General features: G+C 42.7%; 1 protein-coding gene across 5 annotated transcripts in view; it reads left to right on the forward strand.

Moving 5' to 3' along the window:
• RGS6 (regulator of G protein signaling 6) overlaps nucleotides 1-19,772 on the forward strand; it is a 444,196-nt gene that overhangs the window by 353,533 nt on the left and 70,891 nt on the right. For 4 of the 5 annotated variants that reach the window (XR_001518095.1, XM_015599615.2, XM_025042155.1 and 1 more), the window contains exons 4-9: nucleotides 3,095-3,145; nucleotides 6,049-6,155; nucleotides 7,568-7,619; nucleotides 13,239-13,303; nucleotides 16,759-16,835; nucleotides 19,273-19,354. Coding sequence is in view for 4 of the 5 variants with exons in the window: in XM_015599615.2 (XP_015455101.1) it covers nucleotides 3,095-3,145; nucleotides 6,049-6,155; nucleotides 7,568-7,619; nucleotides 13,239-13,303; nucleotides 16,759-16,835; nucleotides 19,273-19,354 (434 nt within the window). In the remaining variant the exon portion in view is untranslated. The remainder of the gene's footprint in view (nucleotides 1-3,094; nucleotides 3,146-6,048; nucleotides 6,156-7,567; nucleotides 7,620-13,238; nucleotides 13,304-16,758; nucleotides 16,836-19,272; nucleotides 19,355-19,772) is intronic. The other variant, XM_025042156.1, reaches the window with a different exon arrangement.

A 19,772-nucleotide genomic window follows, 5' to 3' on the forward strand; every position in this document is an offset into this window, starting at 1 on the left:
AGAGTGATTGGGGGAATGAGGAAATGAGAAAGAAAGGAAAGAGAAAAGAGAAAAAGAATAGCCCTTTCTCCTGATGGTTATTTGCAATATTCTCGTCTGATTCTACAATGTAATAATTGTGGGTCTTTTAAAGGACATAATATTATGACAGATTTCCATTCCTTACTTGTTCCTGGGGCTGAACATGCAACGATTTGCTTTCTGCCACCAGGCTGGCGGCTGGCTCATTCTGGACTAGTCTTCAGAAGCCCAGAATACCCCACACCCACAGCTTGAGCGTGTCTGCAGCCCTAGGCCTCGTTGTGTTTGCAGCGTGTGAGGGATGGCCGGATGCAGGCATGGCTGTGGATTTGGGATATTGGCTCAGGACAACAAGGGCCAGCAGCCTGGCCTTCACCAGGGCCTAAGGATAGTCACAGCGATCCCCAGATGAAGACACTGACTTCATGGTGGCTGCACCAGCGACAGGAAACCCAGGCCTTTGGTGCCCACAGTGCTAGGGGAAAAGGAAACGAGCCTTTGTGATTTTCCCTTCTTCACCAAAAAAAAAAAAAAAAAAGTGCTTAAATGGGATCCTTCAGCTCTGTGAATGCAAACGGAGGCCTGGTGGACTGGGGAGACAATTAGGCCAGACACTGAGCGCATGAAGCCGAAAGGGGGTAGAAACCCAGACAATGGCGCTGAAGGCTGGGGTGGTGTGCAGGGGAAACGGATATGACAGCAAGGAAGGAGTTTCAATGTGAATGAATACTAATTAGTGACATGGATATTAATGATGACAGTAATTAACAGGGGAAAGGAAGGGCTGTCATTGTCCCAGGGTGAGTAATCAATCTTGGCAGGTGATAAATAATGGTTCAGCCAGCTCAGCAGAAAGATAATCCGCCTGCCCGGGGGAGAGCCGTTGCTGATGCTGGAAACCTCTCCGTTTCTAGGCAACCCACAAAAAAGAACTATTTTTCTTTTGAGGAAAAAACAGGTTAGAGTCTCTTCCCCACCCCCAACTTGGGATTACAGTTCTATTTGATTTCTGCTTTGTTCTTCATTTCCTAGGACAAATGTTGAACTTGTATAATTTGGAGGAAATGGACCCACACCCACAAGTACACACAGACATACTCTCCCTTTCTCTCAAAGAGTGTGAATGAATAGGAATGTTTGGATCCAAAGTTTAGCTCATAGATGCCAGCCCAGAGCAAGAGTAGGGGAAAAGCTTAGAAGTCTTGCTTTTGAGGTCGAAATGGGGGTGAGGGCTGGGGGACTTGCAGGGCCCTATCGGTGGAGGCTTGTCCTGGGGGAAGCTCACAGAGAGTAGGACCAGGCCCTGGCAGTTTGCTGTGCAGGGCCCATTGACCCTCCAGAGAGCCAGAGAAAAACAAAATATGTAGGCACTTAGGCCTGTACTGGTCTCACTTCTGGCAACCAGTAAAATTTCTAAGAAACTTTACTTCCGGGCCAAGGGCAATAGTTAAACCCTTCTGCCAGCTCTCCAGTCTTTCAGCTGGGAATCTACCCTGGAGAGCTGTTAGCAGTCCGTTTGCCTCCTGTCAAGCCCCAGACCCATGACAGGACTCAGATATCTGGAAATGTTGCCCTTCACGCGATTTCCATCACGTATCACCATCCTGAAGCCACAAAGCCGCCTTCAAAGGTCCGCACTGGTTCAAAGTGAGATTATTGGGGGGTGGCAAAGGTGGACTGATTAGAAGCTCAGAATGTTCTAGAAAATTAGAATCCTATACTCCTATGTGAACTGTGGTGCCCTAAGAACTGTGGTACCCTAGGTGTCACATTTTTTGAAAGGAGGCAAACAAAAGAGAACGTATTCAGAGAATTGTGACCAAAATGATGAGGGGCTCCAGGGCATGTCATGCAAGGAAACAGCTGAGGGATCCAGGCACGTTTCGCCCAGAGCGGGGAAAACTCAAGGAGACGTTGATAGTGCATTGGTGAGACTCACAGAGTGAGGAGGCTGGGTTTGTTTTTCCATCACCAGAGGGCAAAACTAAGGTCAAAGAGAGAAATTCAGAGAGGGTTGAGTTTCTGCTCAGAGAAATCTCAGTTTAGCTGGAACAGGCTGCCCAGGGGGCAGTTTGTGAGATCCCAGGTACTAGAGTTTTTCTAAGTGGAGATTAGGGTGCCTCTTATCCAGAGTGTTGTGGCTGGGGCTCATGTACTGTCTAGGGTTAGAGTAAATAAGCTTTAAAAGTCCCCTGTGACTCTTAAGATTTTAAATTAGTTAAGAGAATACTAGTTGCCAAAACAGGTAAGCCCCAAGTTTCTGGAGCTTAACACAACACACAGTCAATCAGGTCAGAGCCCAAAATGGGCATCAATTTCTGTGGTTGTTCAGAAGCCCAGGCTCTCTCGGCATTGTGACTCTGCCCTCCTCTGGGCCTCCGAAGTCCTCTCCCTTCAGCCAGCAGACAGGGAGTGAAAGAATGTGGAGCTGTGGAGGGTCACATGGGAATTTTTACGGTCCAGGTGTGGAAGGGGCGTACATCATTTCCATTCACATCCCACTATCAGAGCCCAGTCCACCCCAAACTGCAGGGGAGTCCGGAAATGGAATCTGGCTGTGGCCCAGAGGATAGGTGAAAACAGACGTTTCTCCCACAGACACAGGGGCACTTTCTTTCTGGGTCAGCCCATGCTAGAGGAAATTAAGAGATTCTTTTCAGGAACCTTAAGGTCACCCGTGTCAGTTAGCCCTTGTCAACAAGGGTAGGGCGCTGAAGAGCTTCTTCCCACAGGAAATAGCCTGGGGGCCAGGCGTGATAAGACTTCACCAGCCTATCTTGGAGAAATCATCAAAATCTGTATTCACAGGAAGTCCCCTACAGATGCTCCCTAGTAATGTAGACAGAAGATTATTCTGAGTTGTCAGAAGAAGATGTTTTTTGGAAAAGAATGAGATCGTGACTATGGAAGTGAACCGATGGTTGGAAAGGGTTGGTCAGGATAGAAAAATCTATATTACCCAGCTCTCCTGGTGTGTGCTAATTAGAATTTGAAGTCTCTTAGGTAAACAGGTTCTTCTGCCACAGGGTTTAACACCCATGAGGTCTTCAGCTGAATTGCTTTATCATTGCAGGTACTGACATTGTGCAGTGGCTTATGAAGAACCTTTCCATCGAGGACCCAGGTACTTAACCTTTGACCCTGACTTTATCTCCTGTGGTATAGGTAAACATCCCATCACCATTTCTAGACTAGATTCTCCTACCCTCCTGAGTACTGGGCTTGTAAATGTGAATTCCAAGATGTGGAATCACTCTACTTACAAATAAAATTAATTTATGTTCTCCACTAAATATCCACTTTTAAATTTAAATCACCCTTTGAGAAAATGAGCAACCATTTAGAATGCCAAAGAACCCAATACAATAACATGTGAAATGAGATGAATTCTCGTTAGCCACAGCAATTAAAGATAAGTTGTAGCACTGTCATGAAAGGCCTTCTAGAGCTGACTCTTAAAATTAGATTGCCTGATCCACAGTTAAGATGTTTAATTATTTGCTAAGATGCCTTCTGTTTTCTGCTTCTGCAAGAAGTGAAGGAATGATTTTTTTTTTTTTCAACTTTAATTGTGCATTTCAATTAGGAAAACCTTATCGGAAAAACAACAAAATCCTGGCCAATAAAACAGTTTTCAGATCTGTCCTCCCACCAGAAAATAAGCAGTAAATTTTATTTTTACAGCATAATTAGAAAATGGGCAGTTCTAGAAACATGAAAATTCTAGATAAGTATATTTTGTTATCCATGTGCTGATAGTTAATACTTTAATGAATTTATTATGCACTCCTTATCTTAACTGAGTATTCTCAATGTCTACATGTCATATTTATAAATATCCACAAATGTATCCTGATGTTCTTAGGGATTCTACCTATTTGCCCCAAATTAAATGGCCTCCCATTGCTATCCTTTTTAAGAATTTGTTCAAGCCCCCTTTCTAGGTACCTGACCTTCAACTGTGATTCCTTGCTGGTGTCAGTATGGCAGCTCAGGCATGCCTGTATTTTAATCTGATGCTCTTAACATGCTATTGACTATGAAACAATACAATTTACCTAGAGTTGGATTAAATGTAGTTGCCAGAAATCGGAGTGCCAGAAAAGCAGGTCATTAATGGAATTGACACTAGCTTTTTTCACCACCTTGATTAATGGCCACTCTCATGACTAGTGAAAATTCTTAATTCTAATCAAGTTCTTAATCCACAAGGGAAAACTACACATGCTAATCTTTCAAGGAAAGAACCCAAACCAACTAGCCTATGTGTTTCCCTTCTGATTCTTCACTTATAAAAACTGGACTGAAAAAGTCTCTACCAGTTTAGTTACATGTATTTCAAGTCAACATTTCTTTTGATGATGATGAGGATGCTAAACAAAGGAGCACCTTTCTTCATGGTGGTCTTTTCTCTTCCAAGAGCCCTGTTTTCCTCGCCCTTCTAAAATAATCATTGTATTACTGACATATATTTTATTATTATTGTTAGCAGTAGCAGTAGCAGTAGTAGAAGTAGTAGTCATCTGAGAACACTGAACCAGCTAGTAGTGGGGGAATAGGTTCAGGAATCCTCTGACTCTAGTATGAGAAGCTTCTGTGCAAGTCCAGAACGACAAGGGTCATGTCTATGAAGGTCTGTTATACCCCGATGCCCTTGGGAGGACACCCAGGTGTTGGGAACTGCCGGAGCTCCTGCGAGGTGGCTGAGCAGGAGGAGTTAAGAACAATTCACCAGCTGGGAATAGAAGGTCGGAAACGAAGCAAACCAAGGCCCTGGGAAGCCAGGCATGTCTAACTTCCGCCCCTCCTTCCCTTCTTCCCATCTGCCACACTTCTAAGCAAAAGACCTTTTGCTCAAAGAATGAAGTGAGAGTCCCAGTTCCCAGATTGCTGACATGAAAGTTACTTTCCCCGGGAAAGTAGCAGCTGCAGGTGATGAAACTTTCCTTTTATGTTGGACCCATGATTCTTGAAACATGCAGACTTTAAAAGCAAACTGGTCATCACTAAGCAAGTAAAATAAAACTCCATTCGTTTTGATTCCACCAGTCAAAGTGTACGTTCCTTCTGAAGAATAGGTGGTTCTAAATAAACAAAACACTTGGGTTATATACAACCTCTTCAAAAGTTTGCCCGGAAGGCTGAAACAAGTCACTTTAAAAACCTCAGAGTTTATGAACTTAATAATTCCTAGAGACTCCTCTCCATGTCAGTAATTTCCATGTCCAAAAATTAGTTTTTACCAGGAAGAGTGCTTTTATATTTATGTAAGATTACCATTGTGGTAGAACCATTTAAATTTAATATTTTTCCTTAGCTCTGCTCAGAATAAATATAAATTCTTAACGATTTACGTGCATCTACTTATGGTCGATGCTAAAGTAACAAAACAACAGGTTGACTGTGGCAAAATATAAATATTTTTTATCGAATTGGCCTCCCTGTGGCACTGCCCACTACGCTGCTCACCTCAAAAGTGAGATTTTAATTTATGTCCTTACGAGAAGGGTAACACGCTCCTCATCGCTATTGGGACTGTGGTATCGGAGAAGGCTCTGTAAGTCCAGAGTCTCTGTGGGTAGCGAGGATAGTAAGAAATGAAGAAAATAAAAATATAAATCATGGCTGCCAGCACTTACCCTACAGCAGCCACTGCTAAGCACTTTATGTGAAATATCTCAATGAAACACAGGTTTATCTACACCAAAGCTCATGCTTGTAACGGCGAAGCTAGACTTTCTTCTGGAAAAATTAGGTCAGGGAGGGGAAGTTAAAACAATATCAGACTCTCAGAGCTGGGGTCCAAAGGTACCCCAGACACATGGCAGCCCTTCCCAACCACTGACGTCTCCCTTCAGCCAAAAACAGTAGTATCCTAAAGTTATCGATCAATCATGCAGTTATCTGGGAGTGATGACAGTTGACTTCCAGTTGCCTTTCTGCTGTCACAAGCTACATTTCAGCGAAGTAATCCTGCATCCTGACAGCTTCCTAATTACTTCTCTCTCCCACACCTTGTCCCCACAGTTGAAGCAATACACTTGGGAAGCCTTATAGCTGCCCAGGGCTACATCTTTCCCATCTCGGACCATGTTCTCACCATGAAGGATGATGGCACCTTTTATCGTTTCCAGGTAGGCCTGTCAGCTCCTCTTCCAAAGAACCTTTTCTTATCACCACCATCTGACCTCAGATTAGAACCATATTTAAAAAACAAAACAAAACAAACAAAAAAAAACAGGCTATTTAAGGAAGCAACCCTTATCTCTCATCAGCACTGAGATAACCAAGAAAACTTTTGTCTGGGCCACTTGTTGCTCTACCCAAATAATACTAAAAAGCCTAGAACCTACTATTTGTTGGGCACTTTATACATGTTTCCTCATTCATTTTGAAAAAAACTTTTGGGGGGCAAATATCACCCATTTTACAGATGGGAAAACTGAGGTGCCCCAAGAATTAATGGGGCACTTAGTAAATCGAAAAGACAGCCTTGATTTGAACATAGGTCAGCCTGATAGCAAAGTTCTGAATCTTTCTACTGTATCGAGCTGCTTTGCTGCTGTGAAGTTCCCATTTACTACCTACTAATTCTTCCCATACATTTTCCATTCCTGTTCTCAGATTCTATCCTAGATCTGGCACAGAGAATAAGGGTTGTGTCAAGGTCAAAACCAAAGGGTTGGGAGCAGAGTGCTTCAGACAGAATCAAAGGGTATCTTAGTCTGCTGGGGCTGCCATAACAAAATACTGCAGTGGGCATGGCTCAAATAGTAGAAATTTCTTTTTCACAGTTCTGGAGGCTGGAAGTCCAAGATCAGGGTTCCCGTAGGGTTGAGTTTATGGTGAGCACGCTCACCCTGGTGTTCAGATAGCTGCTTCTCATTGTGTTTTCACATGGGGGCGGGGGAGATGAGAGAGCAAGAGAACGAGAGAGAGAGAAATTGAGAGAGAAACAGAGAGACAGAGAGGGGGAAAGAGAGACAGAGAGAGACAGAGAGAGAGCTGATGTTTCCTTATATACAGACACTAATCCTCTGGGATCAGGGCCCCACCCTAAGGGCCTCATTTAAGCTTAATTACTTCCAAACTCCAAATACAGCCACACTAGGGGTTAGGGCTTCATCATATGAATTGGGGGCAGGGCAAGGGATGAGAGGGGACACAATTCAGTCTATAGCAAAAGGATAAAAAGAACTTGGGGCTTGTGTGACCAGGGAACTGTGCCAAGCTGACTTTTGTAGTTAGACTTCTATTGTTTCAGGATAAGAAATTTTTGCCCTATAAACTGTTTCTCATTTTTGCATTTATTTTGCTTACCTAGATTCATTTCTCAACACCTAGATTGAAATGTTGGCTGGCCTCAGCTGTTTTAAGAGCAGGAGAGAGCTGGGCTGTGGTGTCAGCATGAAGGAGATGAGGACAGAGCCTGTCCTAAGGTGGCGTCCTCACTGGGTCCAGGCAAGGGCTGACCCTGGCCCCCAGGTGGGGGGTGGGGCCAAGTGCTGGCATGCCTCTGGGTCCTGACACCTCTGCTCTTTTGCAGGCTCCATATTTCTGGCCTTCAAACTGCTGGGAGCCTGAAAACACCGACTATGGTGAGCAGTGAAGCCACAGCCCACACTTAGCATTGTCCCCAGGAGTGCAGAAGATAAATGTTTGGTGGCTGGTGGCTGGGGTGCACAGGGAGGAGGGTCTTTACGCTGCTTAGCCCTTTCTCACACTGTTGACATGTAATAAACATCCTGTTCCATGTAATGAAGAAAAGCAGAGCACACTGAAAGTGTAGCCATGGAAGGGAATGGGGGAAGGAAGAAAAGTCTGTCAAGGGTGGTAAACATGCTCATTCTGCTGGGACTGTAGAGAACCAGGATCCCACAGCAACCTTGAAGGACAGTGACTGTTGACTATTCCTTCTGGGGCAGGGCTTCAGGGAAAGCCAGATCCACCTTCCCCTGACCCCTTCTAGGCTTATAGGTTTATTAAGACTTATTAATAAACTCATTAGCATTTTTGATAGTTGGAAGTTAGGGGAAAATGGAGATAGACTGGGGAGAGGTATACAGAAGTTATCCTGGACTTGGAAAATAAAGAGTGGACAAAGCTGAGAGCTGGGTAAGCAGGCAGTCCCCTCCATAAAAGCAGGGATCTATTAGACTCTTACCATATACTCTCTGTGGAGAATAATATTTCTACATGTGTCAATCCTCTAAAACGTTATACTGTCCCTCGACTTTAGTTAAAAACCTGAAACCAGGAGAAGCCACATCCTCACATTTATCACACTGTATTCTACTTGTCTGGAAGTTCCGTGAGGGTAAGGTTGGTCCACCTTGCTTGCTCTCATGTCCCCCAGGGCATAGTGTATGCCTGAGGCATAGTTGGTGCTGAGTAAATATTTGCTAATGGTTCTGCTTCTTCACTAAAGGTGATTGATTAGCAGACACTCAGTAGAGGCAGCAGAATTTGAATTCAGATCTTAGTGGCTCCAAGGCCCACGCTCCTTTCATAGTCTCGTGCATGGCATTGTCACAGAAGCACCTGCCCCTTTACACAGCATCCTCATGACTACTTAGCTGATGGGGCAGTCCACAACAGCTCTCCTTAGTACTGAGACACTTGATGAAACCTGCAGCTTCTCTCAAAGCCCTTTGCAGAATTATTTGTACAGGGAAGCAGAGGTAGCTGCAGCTGGGTGATGTTCCCAGGAGCCTGTTGGGGAGACCTGTGTGATAAGCGACACCCTCTGGATCACATGTCTGAGGAAGGGGTAACCAGCAACTGGAAGCAGTCCTAAGGATGGAATGTGGACAAGTCATTGGCTAATAAGGTTACAGATGTTCGGTGTCCAAGTCTGGAAGATGGCCCTGATACAGAAGGCAGGCCCCTCTCATCGTCTCATCAGCTGTCTGCAGGCACCACTCTGGGTCCCCCTGAACTGGGCTGTGCCCTAAATGATCTAAGAAGTGGGTCCAGCAAGGCTTCTGGCTCACAAATGGAGCTGCATTTGGCTGCTCACAAAACAAGTATTTCTTGGGCTGAAATTCTGCTCACAAAAGCCCGACTCAGAATTTAAATAATTGTAGTTCAATTTCATGCAGCAGCCATGTGCCCTTGTGACTATGAAAACCAATATTTTTCCAGGCAATGGTGAGGGCGAAAGGATGGTGGGACCAGATAACTGGGCCCAAGTAAGATTAAAATATTTTCTTGAATCTAAAGCATAGGCCATCTGAAACTGTATACAACAGGCATTATTTCCCTTTCTCTACAGGTTTTCTCCATTTCTTAATTTTAGTTATGTAGTATAAACAGGGATAGAAATAATAATTTATATCAGGCTCTCATTAAAGCAAAATTATTTTGAATTCCTGTGTCTCAGTCTTGGCAAATCGATTGAGAAGTCAAGGTGCAGGATTTTGAAGTGCTCACTCGCATTTCCAAAGCAGTTAAGTCAGAAAATCAGTAAGTATTTACCAAGAAAGAATTCAGCATAGAGGCCCCAGGATTGAGTAGCTCCACTAACTGCGAGAGCCTGGCAAGGTACTTAACCTCTCTGTGCCTCAGAACCCTCACATTAAAACCAAAATAACAATAATACTTGTCTCCCAGCATTGTTTTATTATGATTAAGTGAAATGCACGCAAGATTTGATGTGTGGCACATAGTAAGGAGTTAATAAAAACCATGGTGGTGGTTGGTATTATTATTCTAAGGTGATGTTTGATTTTATTGGTTCTGTGGTGGCCCTCTTGCCAAAAAGATATAAAACTGGAGCTAAGAATTCAGAATGGGTATGGTTTGAATTGACAAAGCACCAGATGCTTTCATTTATTCAGCCACCATGTACTGATCAACTACTCTGTGTCAACTGCTCTATCACAGAGTTGAGTAAGTCATAGTCACTCATTTCAGGCTGGGGGAGGTGGAATAATGGGGGAAGAAGGGTCTGTCAAGGAGTGTGACCTGAGTATTCAATGGCATTATGCTGATGAAAAGGTTGAATTGTTTGGAAGGGGCAGGTTTATTAAAAAAGCCTTCTGTCAAGGAGAGGCATTTAGGATGGATTCACCAGTTTTAGGGATCTATTATGGATCTCCAACAAAAAATTTCCCTGAAATTTTTCCTCGTTTATAAAATGAGGATAATACCAAAATGCATCTCATAGGGTTATTGTGAGGATTAAGTATGTGAACGTTTAGAAGGCCCCTAAAAAGATGTCTGACATTCAATGAGTGCCATATATTTGACAACTGCTGCTATGGTGATTTTCCTAGCACCTAAAACAGTGTTTGGCACATGAGAGACATTCAATAAATTTTTAAATGAATAAGTAAATGAGGCAATGAATGTCATAGTGGAAAAAGCTCTGAACTGGACCTTAATTCTAATTCCTCTTCTACCAGTAACTAGTCCGTAGGTAAATCAATTCACCAATCTTGGCCTTTAGTTTTCCCAACTGTCAATGAAGGGTCCACACTTGATGGTTGCCAAGGTTACTTCCCATGCTAAAATCCATTGTTCTAAAAAGTAATTAGAGGGTATGTGATTTATATGTTCCCTGGTTTAAGAGATTGAGGTAAATAATGATATCGTTAGTAAAGACAGGAAGTCTGGAAAGGGAGTTAGTTTTTAAGGACACTAAATAGGACAAAGTCAATATATTTTTTAATATTTAATTGTACATGTAGTACATGAATCCAAGCTGCTTATAAATTTTTTAGAAATGTTCTACTTCTGTCATAGTGAGAGACAGTGAGCTTGAGATGGCAGTGGGTCATCCAGGTGAGATGCTGGTGAAATGAGATTTCCAGGTGTGAAGGCAAGAAGACAATGATTTTTTTCAGTGAGAAATTAAATAGCCTATAAAAACCAACATCTGAACTTCAAGCAAATCCCCCAGATGCTCTGTTATAGGACTGGCTATTGTTGCCAGTGGTCATTTGATTGGTTAGACATTAGAGCAAGACTGTTGAAGATACCGTGGCAGTGTAGACAAGCCCAGGGAAGGTCTGTGCCAAGCAGAGGTCCATTCAACAGCTACATCCTACCTCCCCAGTTCTGGTGATCAGACTCCCCATTATGTGACATTAGCCACAGAGGAAGTGAGCTGAAAGCATGAGATCATGTAACTCATGGTCGTCAGGAGTGATACCAGCTTTTCATTCTGTGTGTGGTACTTTAACTTATAATTTAGCTGGTCCATTTTGCCCCAGATGGGTTGGAAATTTCTCAGGATGCTTCTACCTAAATAGAGCCCAGATCTGGCTTAGACTTTCCCAAGTTTCACATTTGGCCAATACAAAATACTGTCTGAGGCAGCATTGTTAACACTCCACTGACCTGCACTGCTCCTGGGTCATTGAGACCTGGCCTGCTAGGCTTCCTGCCTCAGGTTGCCCCAATTCCACAGGCTGCGTAGCTGGTGGTCCAAGAGACTGAGATGTACCTTGTAATAGAGAAAACACTTCTTTACCGACACAATGGAGAGGTGTAGTTACTTGGTTCATTGGAAAAGTTGGTAAGTAGAGAATCATGAAAAATGATATGTACATATCTTAATCATTTCATGTTAATGAGTGATATACAAAGGAACATTCATTTGGCAGCCTTTTAAGGTAGGACCAAAGAGTCTCTTTGATTGTGGGTCCCAATAATTTGAGTTTCTTTCTTAAATAAACCATATTCAGAATAAACCATCCATTTTGGGCATCTTTAAAGCGCATCAAGAATTTAAAAACACTTTTTTGAAGCAAACTGTATGTTGACCCATTTGAAATTTTTATTATTTTTCCCATTTTTTTCAGTTATCTCACCTGTACCAAAGTCATCAGCAATTGTCTTAGCCAACTCTCCTTTATCAAGTTGTTTTCAAACCATTCAACTGTGTCTTCATAGAAACAACTCTCTTTTCAATTAATTGCATCAATGTATGTAATATTTACTTACATTATGATGAACTTATGTTATTAAAATAACAGGTGTGCCTAACATAAACAGATTTGAGAACAAATACAACTGACTCTCATCTACATGCAACTCGACTGGTGTATGCAAAGTGTGGGCTTCTACTCTAGCCTACACCAGGGTAGGCTCCTAGCTGCAAGTATCATAGGTTGCCATCAGTAAATTTTTCAGACAACATGGTGTAGGTTTGTTAATCCAGAAAGAAGTTAAGTAGATATCCTAGTGTGCTTAAGTTGTCAAACAACAGTTGGATGCTCTCTGACCTTCCCTCCAAGTCATTCTATTGTTTATTTATCTATTGTCTCCCTTGGATCAGTCTGTGTGGCACTGGAGAAGTAGAGATACTGAAGGAGCAGAAGTAGGAAGAGGAAGTAATGAAGGCCATGTGTGAGAAAGAAAGTCCTAGCAAACAAGGTTCAAGAACACGTCCTTAGCTGGGGAAGAGGGACCTAAATTGTCCGCCCTTTTCACTGTCCATTCTCTTCATCTGGCAGGCCATGCCCCAGTGCTAGGTACTGGGATTGGAGGTGAGTAGGGCATAGCCTCTGCCCTTGAAGAGCCTTCATCCTAGAACAAGGGACAGTCTAGTAGATCCACAGTTACAGTTCACTGGAATTAGGTTCCATGGTTGAGGATAGATAGATGCAACAGCAAGCTATCTGTACCACCAAGCTGGGTCTTCAAAGATTAGTAGGTGGTTGCCAGATAGAGGGGAAGAAGAGAGAAGAGGAAAGGCCTTCCATACAGCAAACACATATGCAAAGGAGTGGAGCTGAAAGGGTTTGAGTAGTCTCGCTTGCCTGAGCACAGAAAAGAAGGGGTTGCTGAGATAAGCAAAGACTGAATCTTAAAGAACCAAACATGCTACCTTAAGGAGCCCAGCCTTTCTCCTGAGGTCACTGAGGAGTCAATGCAGGGCATTTAGGCAAGAGAGTAACATGCTCATATTTGAGAAAGATCACCTTGCTAAAGGATGTTTGGGGTGAAGCAGAATTAGAAAGATGAAGGGGAGTTGTCAGGATTGGAAGATGGGTTTCTCATTTGTTCCTGACCTGCAGAAAGATTCCGAGAGGTCAGGTGTCGTGGCCTCCACATAGAAACATATTCTTCACAGCACAGTGCTGGGCACTTAGCCAGCTGATCTGGCTGGCTGGCTGGATGGATGAGTGGATGGACAGATGAATGGATGCATTTATAATTCCACCACACTGCTGGTTTTGTATGTGTTGTGATTTCTCTTCTTCCCTCAGCCATTTATCTCTGTAAGAGGACAATGCAGAATAAAGCAAGGCTGGAATTGGCAGACTACGAAGCAGTAAGTATGATTCTTTTCTAGGATAGGTGTGGGAGGAGAGTGAAAACATATCTACAACTCTGTCTTAACTCACATTTTTCCCTTTTTCGCTCCCCAAACCCTTTCAGACAGTGGAAAGGAAGTGCCCTCTATTTCCTCTCCTTTGTTCTCAGCTCCTCTTACCATCACAATAAAATTATATCTTTATATAAAGGACTCTCAAAACTCAGAAATAAAAAACGACTCGACTTAAAAATGGGCAAAGTATTTGAACAGACACTTCACCAAAGAGGACATAGGATGACATATAAACACATGAAAAGACGTTCAACATCATTAGCCGTTAGGGAATACAGATTAAATCCATGCTGAGATACTAATACGCCCTTATTAGAATAGCTAAAATAAAAGATACCGATAATGCCAAGTGCTGGTGAGGATATGGTGAGCAACTAGAACTCTCCTACAATGCTGTTGGGAATGCAAAATGGTACAGCCACTCTGGAAAATGGTTTGGCAGTTTCTTATAAAGTTAAATATACACTTACCATATAACCAAACAATCCCACTAGAGAGTTCAGAATTTATGTTCACACTAAAACCTATACACTAATGTGTGTAGCAGTTTTATTTGTGATAATCAAAAGCCAAAAACAACCCAAATGCACTTTAACAGGTGAATGTTTAAACAAACACTGGTATATCCTTTCGGTGGAATACTACTCTGCAGTGAAAAGGAACAAACTATTAATACATGCACACTTGGATGAGCAGCAAAGACATTATATTGGATAAAAGAAGCCAGTTTCAAAGGATTACAAAATGTATGATTCTATCTATGTGACATTCTTCTAAATACAAGACTATCATGAAGGAAAACAGGTCAGTGGTTGCCAGCAGTTATGAGTAGAGGTAGGATGTAGCTATAAAGAGATAGCCTGAGAGAGTTTTGGGAGGTGATGGAAGTATTCTGTATCCTGATTGTGGTGTTAATTATATGACATATACATATGTTAAAATTCACGGAACTGTATGCCAAAAGGGGAAAAAAGAGAATTTACTACATAATAATTTCTTAAATTTAATATATGATAATTTTTAAAATTACATTCACCTGTGCTTGGCAGTAGAGGCAGAATCTGAAGACCAAATTCAATCCCGAAGATAAAATAGATGCATAACATATGAGGTATATACTTTCCCAGCTTGCCTCCCCCCTCCACCTTCACAACACATGATTCCTTGCAAGAATTGGAGGCCCCACCACCACACTCATATCCTTTCCCATTTAACAGAGCCAAGGCTCAGAGAACTTGAGGACTCAGAGAAAATTTTTTTAACATTTTTAATTTTAGAAAATGCTGCTGAGCCATGAAATGATTGAGGGTCAGCAGCTAGGAGGAGGGTCAACATTAAGGAGAGTGAAATATCCTTCTCTGGATAATCCAGGATTAACAGCTCCTTCAAATCCACCTGCCTTCCAAATGCCCCTCCTGATTTCGCTATCTTAGTCTTCCAAAATAAGCATGAGGTCCCACTCCACCAGACCTCGTCACTCTTGGGCGCCTGTGCCCAAGCCAACCAACCTACTGAGCTATCATTCCCTTCTCTATCGTCCAAGGGGAATGTGCATGCCATCGGAGAGCAGGACCAGTGCACGGTCCCCCACCCCCTTTGATCCCATGGGCATCACAGGACCTGTGCATGGAGGAAGACAGGGGAGGAGGATTCAATGCAGGAGCCTGGCTAAAGTTTGCTTCTCAGTGGGAGCCATTAAACAAATATGCTGAACCATGATCGTCCCAAGCAAACCCTGGCATGGCTGTTCTGTAGAGCTGAGCATCCCGGGTACCCAGTCCCTGCCACCCGTCTGCCCTTACACGCCTGCAGCCACCCCTCTCAGAAGACTGCTATCTCACCCTTTGTGCATCTGGTGCAAAGTGCTTTAACTTCGACCTGACTACATCCTTTACCTAACACAACCTGTAGGAAAGACCCAGACGGCAGAAGTACGTAGACCCTCCATCCTCCATCTCTCTTCCCTGTATTTTCCATGTTTTAGAGAAGGTTCTAAGTAGAAACAAGACAGCATCAACTCCTGTTTTATTCAGGTTTCTCGTCTATTGCCATAGTGTGTCCTGCTTTGGTATTTGTAAAGAATATGGCATTAAAATGATCTTTGAGGTCGAAGTTTTGCCTAAAAGTGGTCAGAAACTAAAAGAGGTATTTTGTTTTCAAATACAGTAATTTTATTAATTTTTTCTGATTACATATTCTCTGTAAAAACAAATCCAAACAGCAAAGAAAGGAGAGACAATAACCCGCAGTCCTTCTCCACTAAGCTTTTTTCTGTACATACATTTTTTCTTTACAAAAAAAAACTTGAATCATACTGTAAACATTATTGTGTAAACTGCTTCCCCACCTCCCATCTTATACTGTAAGTATGTTGGGAATATTTCCATGTCACCAATAATAATCTACATTATTATCTTTAATGGCTACCTAGTATTCCATGGCATGACTGTCATAATTTATATAACTACTCCCCAGTTGACTGGCATTTAGGCATTACCAGCTTTGCTTCTTATAAAGAGTGGAAGAATAAAAGAACAATTTTTTGGAGGTACTTATACACCAAGCCTTGGCAATAACTAAGTTTAATGTGTTGATCTTCGACTGAAGTTCCTTTTATATTAATAATCCACTGATGAGGGTAATCAATTATTGTTGGCATGAGCTCTATGAAAATACATAGCATACTGTGGGCTCCAGCCTTACATTCCATCAGAATTAGGCAGATCATTAGGGGACCTGTCAAACACCCCTCCTCACTGTCCTGTTGTGCCACTAGGTAAGTTTACAGAGTTAGAGAAAAGGCTTCTCCCCTCTTCTTCTGAATGCATTTTCTTTCTTTCTATTTTTGGGTTTTCCTTTCATGAACATCACAAACATAGACACTCCCTCTTTTTCCACTATTGAATCTGGACTTTCAAAGACATGAATGCCAGATCCTCAGGTTTCTCCTTTCCTGCCCCCTTCTAAGACTCCTGATGGAAGCTGAGCCTTCAGAAAGCCATTCTTAGCTTTGCTCTTGAAGGGTCCAGTAGGTTGCGAAGACCCCTTTGTCCCTTCCCCAAATCCTGCATGCATAGCCACAAATGATTCTCCCTATCTTCAATAGCCTTTATGACAAGTGAGAGTTGTGTTCTTCTAAAACACACAGAAGAGAGGAATCGGTTGAACCAAAGGGACTTCAGACTTAATGGGTGTGTAAATGAATATTAATAGTTCTGCTCTGTACCGCAGAGTCTGGTACAAAGTCAAATTGGGTTCATGTCCAGTGGATTTAAAGTAGAGCCCAACTATTTTGTTGGAAGTAACCAAAATAGATGACTGCCTTATAATAAGCATAAGTGTTGATGTGCAAACTTATAATGATGAATCCCTTCTCATTCATTTTTATATCCCATTAGGAAAACTTAGCAAGACTTCAGAGGGCCTTTGCAAGGAAGTGGGAATTCATCTTTATGCAAGCAGAAGCACAAGTAAAGTAGGTGAACTTAATAGAGACACTTGCAAAGAGAAAAAGTCTCTGGAATTTGGAAGTAGTGTGATTGTGGGATTGCCAAAGCGGGGTTGCCTTCTGCAGACGGCCAGCTGTGGTTAGTCACTGTCATCTCTCATGGGAGCAACTGAGTAGAAAGCAAGATCAACATGGATGTTTCATCTTTGTAACCAATGTCACTCTAAAATAATTTCAAAAGTGTGTGTTCTAGCAGGCAATGGGATTCTTCCAAAATGTACAACTCTGGTTATAAGAAGACATACCTATTTTCCAAAGAGATGTCCAATTATTCTTCTGTGTTCAGAGGCTGATAAACATCAGACCATGTAGCTTTGGAGGTTTTGTCTTCATAGGAAAACATGGTGGCATTTGAGGGAGGCCAACAAGTCACCCCTACCCCACCCTCACCCTGGAGAGTTTCAGAACCAATCTGAAATAAAGCATAGATTCAGACATTTGGAGTCCAAAATGTCAGATTGTTACTGATAAAAGCTAGATGATAGCACATGACTTTGGATCCGTGACCACAGATGTTAACCCTGGAATTAAAGTTATCCATCGCGGGCAGAGCTAGATTTCTGCAGCCTCGCACCATCCCCCCGCCACCACCACCTTGTGCAGAGTTGACCCCTGTAAGCTTACTACATGCAGAGAACAGGCGTTCAGAAAGGATCAACCTGAGCTTTCTCAATATCTTCTTTCAAATCCTCATATAAATTAAAATGCTCTTCTCCCCTGGAGGACAAGAGATGACAGAAGGAGAAAAGTTGGAGTGTTTTCTCCATATTTTTCCCTCTTAGGGAGTATAGTGGAAATTTCCTCCTCCAAGGAAACATAAGAAGCGGGCAGTATGTGTACCCCAGCCCACAAACATGGCTGTCGACCAGATCCTTTTGATTCTGGGAAATGGACTTGCTCAGGTTGGGTTCCTTCTTGTCCTTTCCAGAAGCGGTCTCTGGTTTAGCCAGGAGTGTTAACAGAAATGGGACAGATGTGGGGAAGGAAAGGGATGCTGAGCCGGGAGGTCAGTCTTTTCTCTGGGTACCACTTGGACCTGAGCAGAACCCCCGTGGGTTTTCAGAGGACCCCCTTTGCATTACCTGAGCAGTGTTGCAGCCCATGGCCTAGGGCTGAGTTTCAGGCTGTGTGGGTGAGCACTGATCACAGGTGTGGTCATAGTTTAAAATGACTCGAGGTCATTGGGTCCAGAGACCTGCACGATGCCATGGTTCTCACTCTTCCTGGGCAGTCTCCGCTTTTCCTCTACCCGTGATTGCAGCTACCTGCTGTCCACCCCCTTGCTCCCCTTGCTGAGGGAGGTGGGCCCAGGGCACTGGGTGCTGAGCTGTAGCAGAAGGAGGCCTGGCCCCTGAGGAAGGAGAAAGCAGGAGGGTGAGTGAGTAGGCGAGAAGGAGGCAGAATTGAGCCCGTGTACTCATGCCACTGGAAGCAAAAAAGAGTGATAATTTGTACTTTTAGAATCACACAGCATCGCATGTTATAAAAGGAGGGGAGATTGTCACTTTGAACATATATGGTATTTCTTGATTAACTTTTTTGATTAACTCCATGATTACATTATAATTGTGGGCCATTTAAGTACGCAGTAATTATCACAAAAATCACAGGGCGATTATGGGTTTATTTCAGTCCAGTAAACTAAAGTGCTCCCAAGAGAGCCAAGAACCAGAAGTTACATGGCAATTAATCTGAGTTACTTTTTACTTAAAGAGATAATGTGAAGTAATACAGACTTTTTAATTTTAAAGGCTCTAATCTGTGCTCCTGATCAGACCATAAAGAATCTGTCTTTGTCATCTGTAATTTCCCTCTTCCAATTTGTGCCTCCCCCAGCTGAGGCCAGTGATACTTGCCTCCTGAATCTTGTCACACGCCAGGACTATTACTCTGCTTTTAGAAAGCCAGATGGCTTAAGTGACTCTTAAAACATGTAATTGCAGCATTTGAAGGCATTTCTACTGACTCTGAATCCAAAGAAAACTTTCAGATTTGAGGACGAAACACTAAAAGCCTGTGGTTATATTCCTTCCTATGATTCGAGTACACGGTATCCACTTTGATGGGGACGTATCATGAATGATTCGGTTCTTAATAATCCATATCTTAATCATGCAAATACACAGTTGCATTCTTGTGCTCTCCTTAGGCCTGCCAGGTTCATGACACGTCTACAGTAATTTGCAATCTAACCTAAAAGAAGGTCTCTCACCACATGTGGACTTCTTGAGATTTCCTTGAGGGCATTGTCCACTCATATTTTACAGCTCTGCACAGAGCAGGGACTACACAAGTGTCAGTTGCCCTGTGTGCTGTAGCTCAAGAAACAGGAGCAGAAAGCTGGGGCAAGGGCCAGAGGAAAAACAATACAAAAGCCTTTGCTTTCCTTCTTTTATGCTTTCAGGATTGATCGGAAAAAGGACAAGACGGAAAGAAAAATTTTGGATAGTCAAGAACGGGCTTTTTGGGATGTCCACCGGCCAGTGGTGAGAAAGCTCTGCTTGGTTCTCTACGACGATTTCTTTTTCCCCACTTCCTCCTCTCGAAAGAAATGACTATCTTTAGCCACCAGATGTCTCATTCTTAAGAAAATCGCTAAGCTTTGTGACATAATTTTGCCATTCATTCATATAATCTCAGTAGATTTTCTGTAATGTATGTCAATTCTACCTTTTATAAATTATCCATCCGTGAAAATATGGAATTGGAAATGGGAGAGCTGTGGGAATTCCACCTGGTGACCTTCGGGCCCCAGAAGTTTATAGTCCCAAAACAAGCAATTTCCACTTCTACTGTCACTCAGCTCTAAATCTTAGAATACTCTTTTCCCAATGCAGCCGATCCTTGTTATTCACAGTAGTTACATTCCATAAAGTCACCGCAAACACTAAATCAGGGAATGCT

Source organism: Pteropus alecto, unplaced genomic scaffold (assembly GCF_000325575.1).
Source record: "Pteropus alecto unplaced genomic scaffold, ASM32557v1 scaffold8, whole genome shotgun sequence".
Classification (NCBI taxonomy): domain Eukaryota; kingdom Metazoa; phylum Chordata; class Mammalia; order Chiroptera; family Pteropodidae; genus Pteropus; species Pteropus alecto.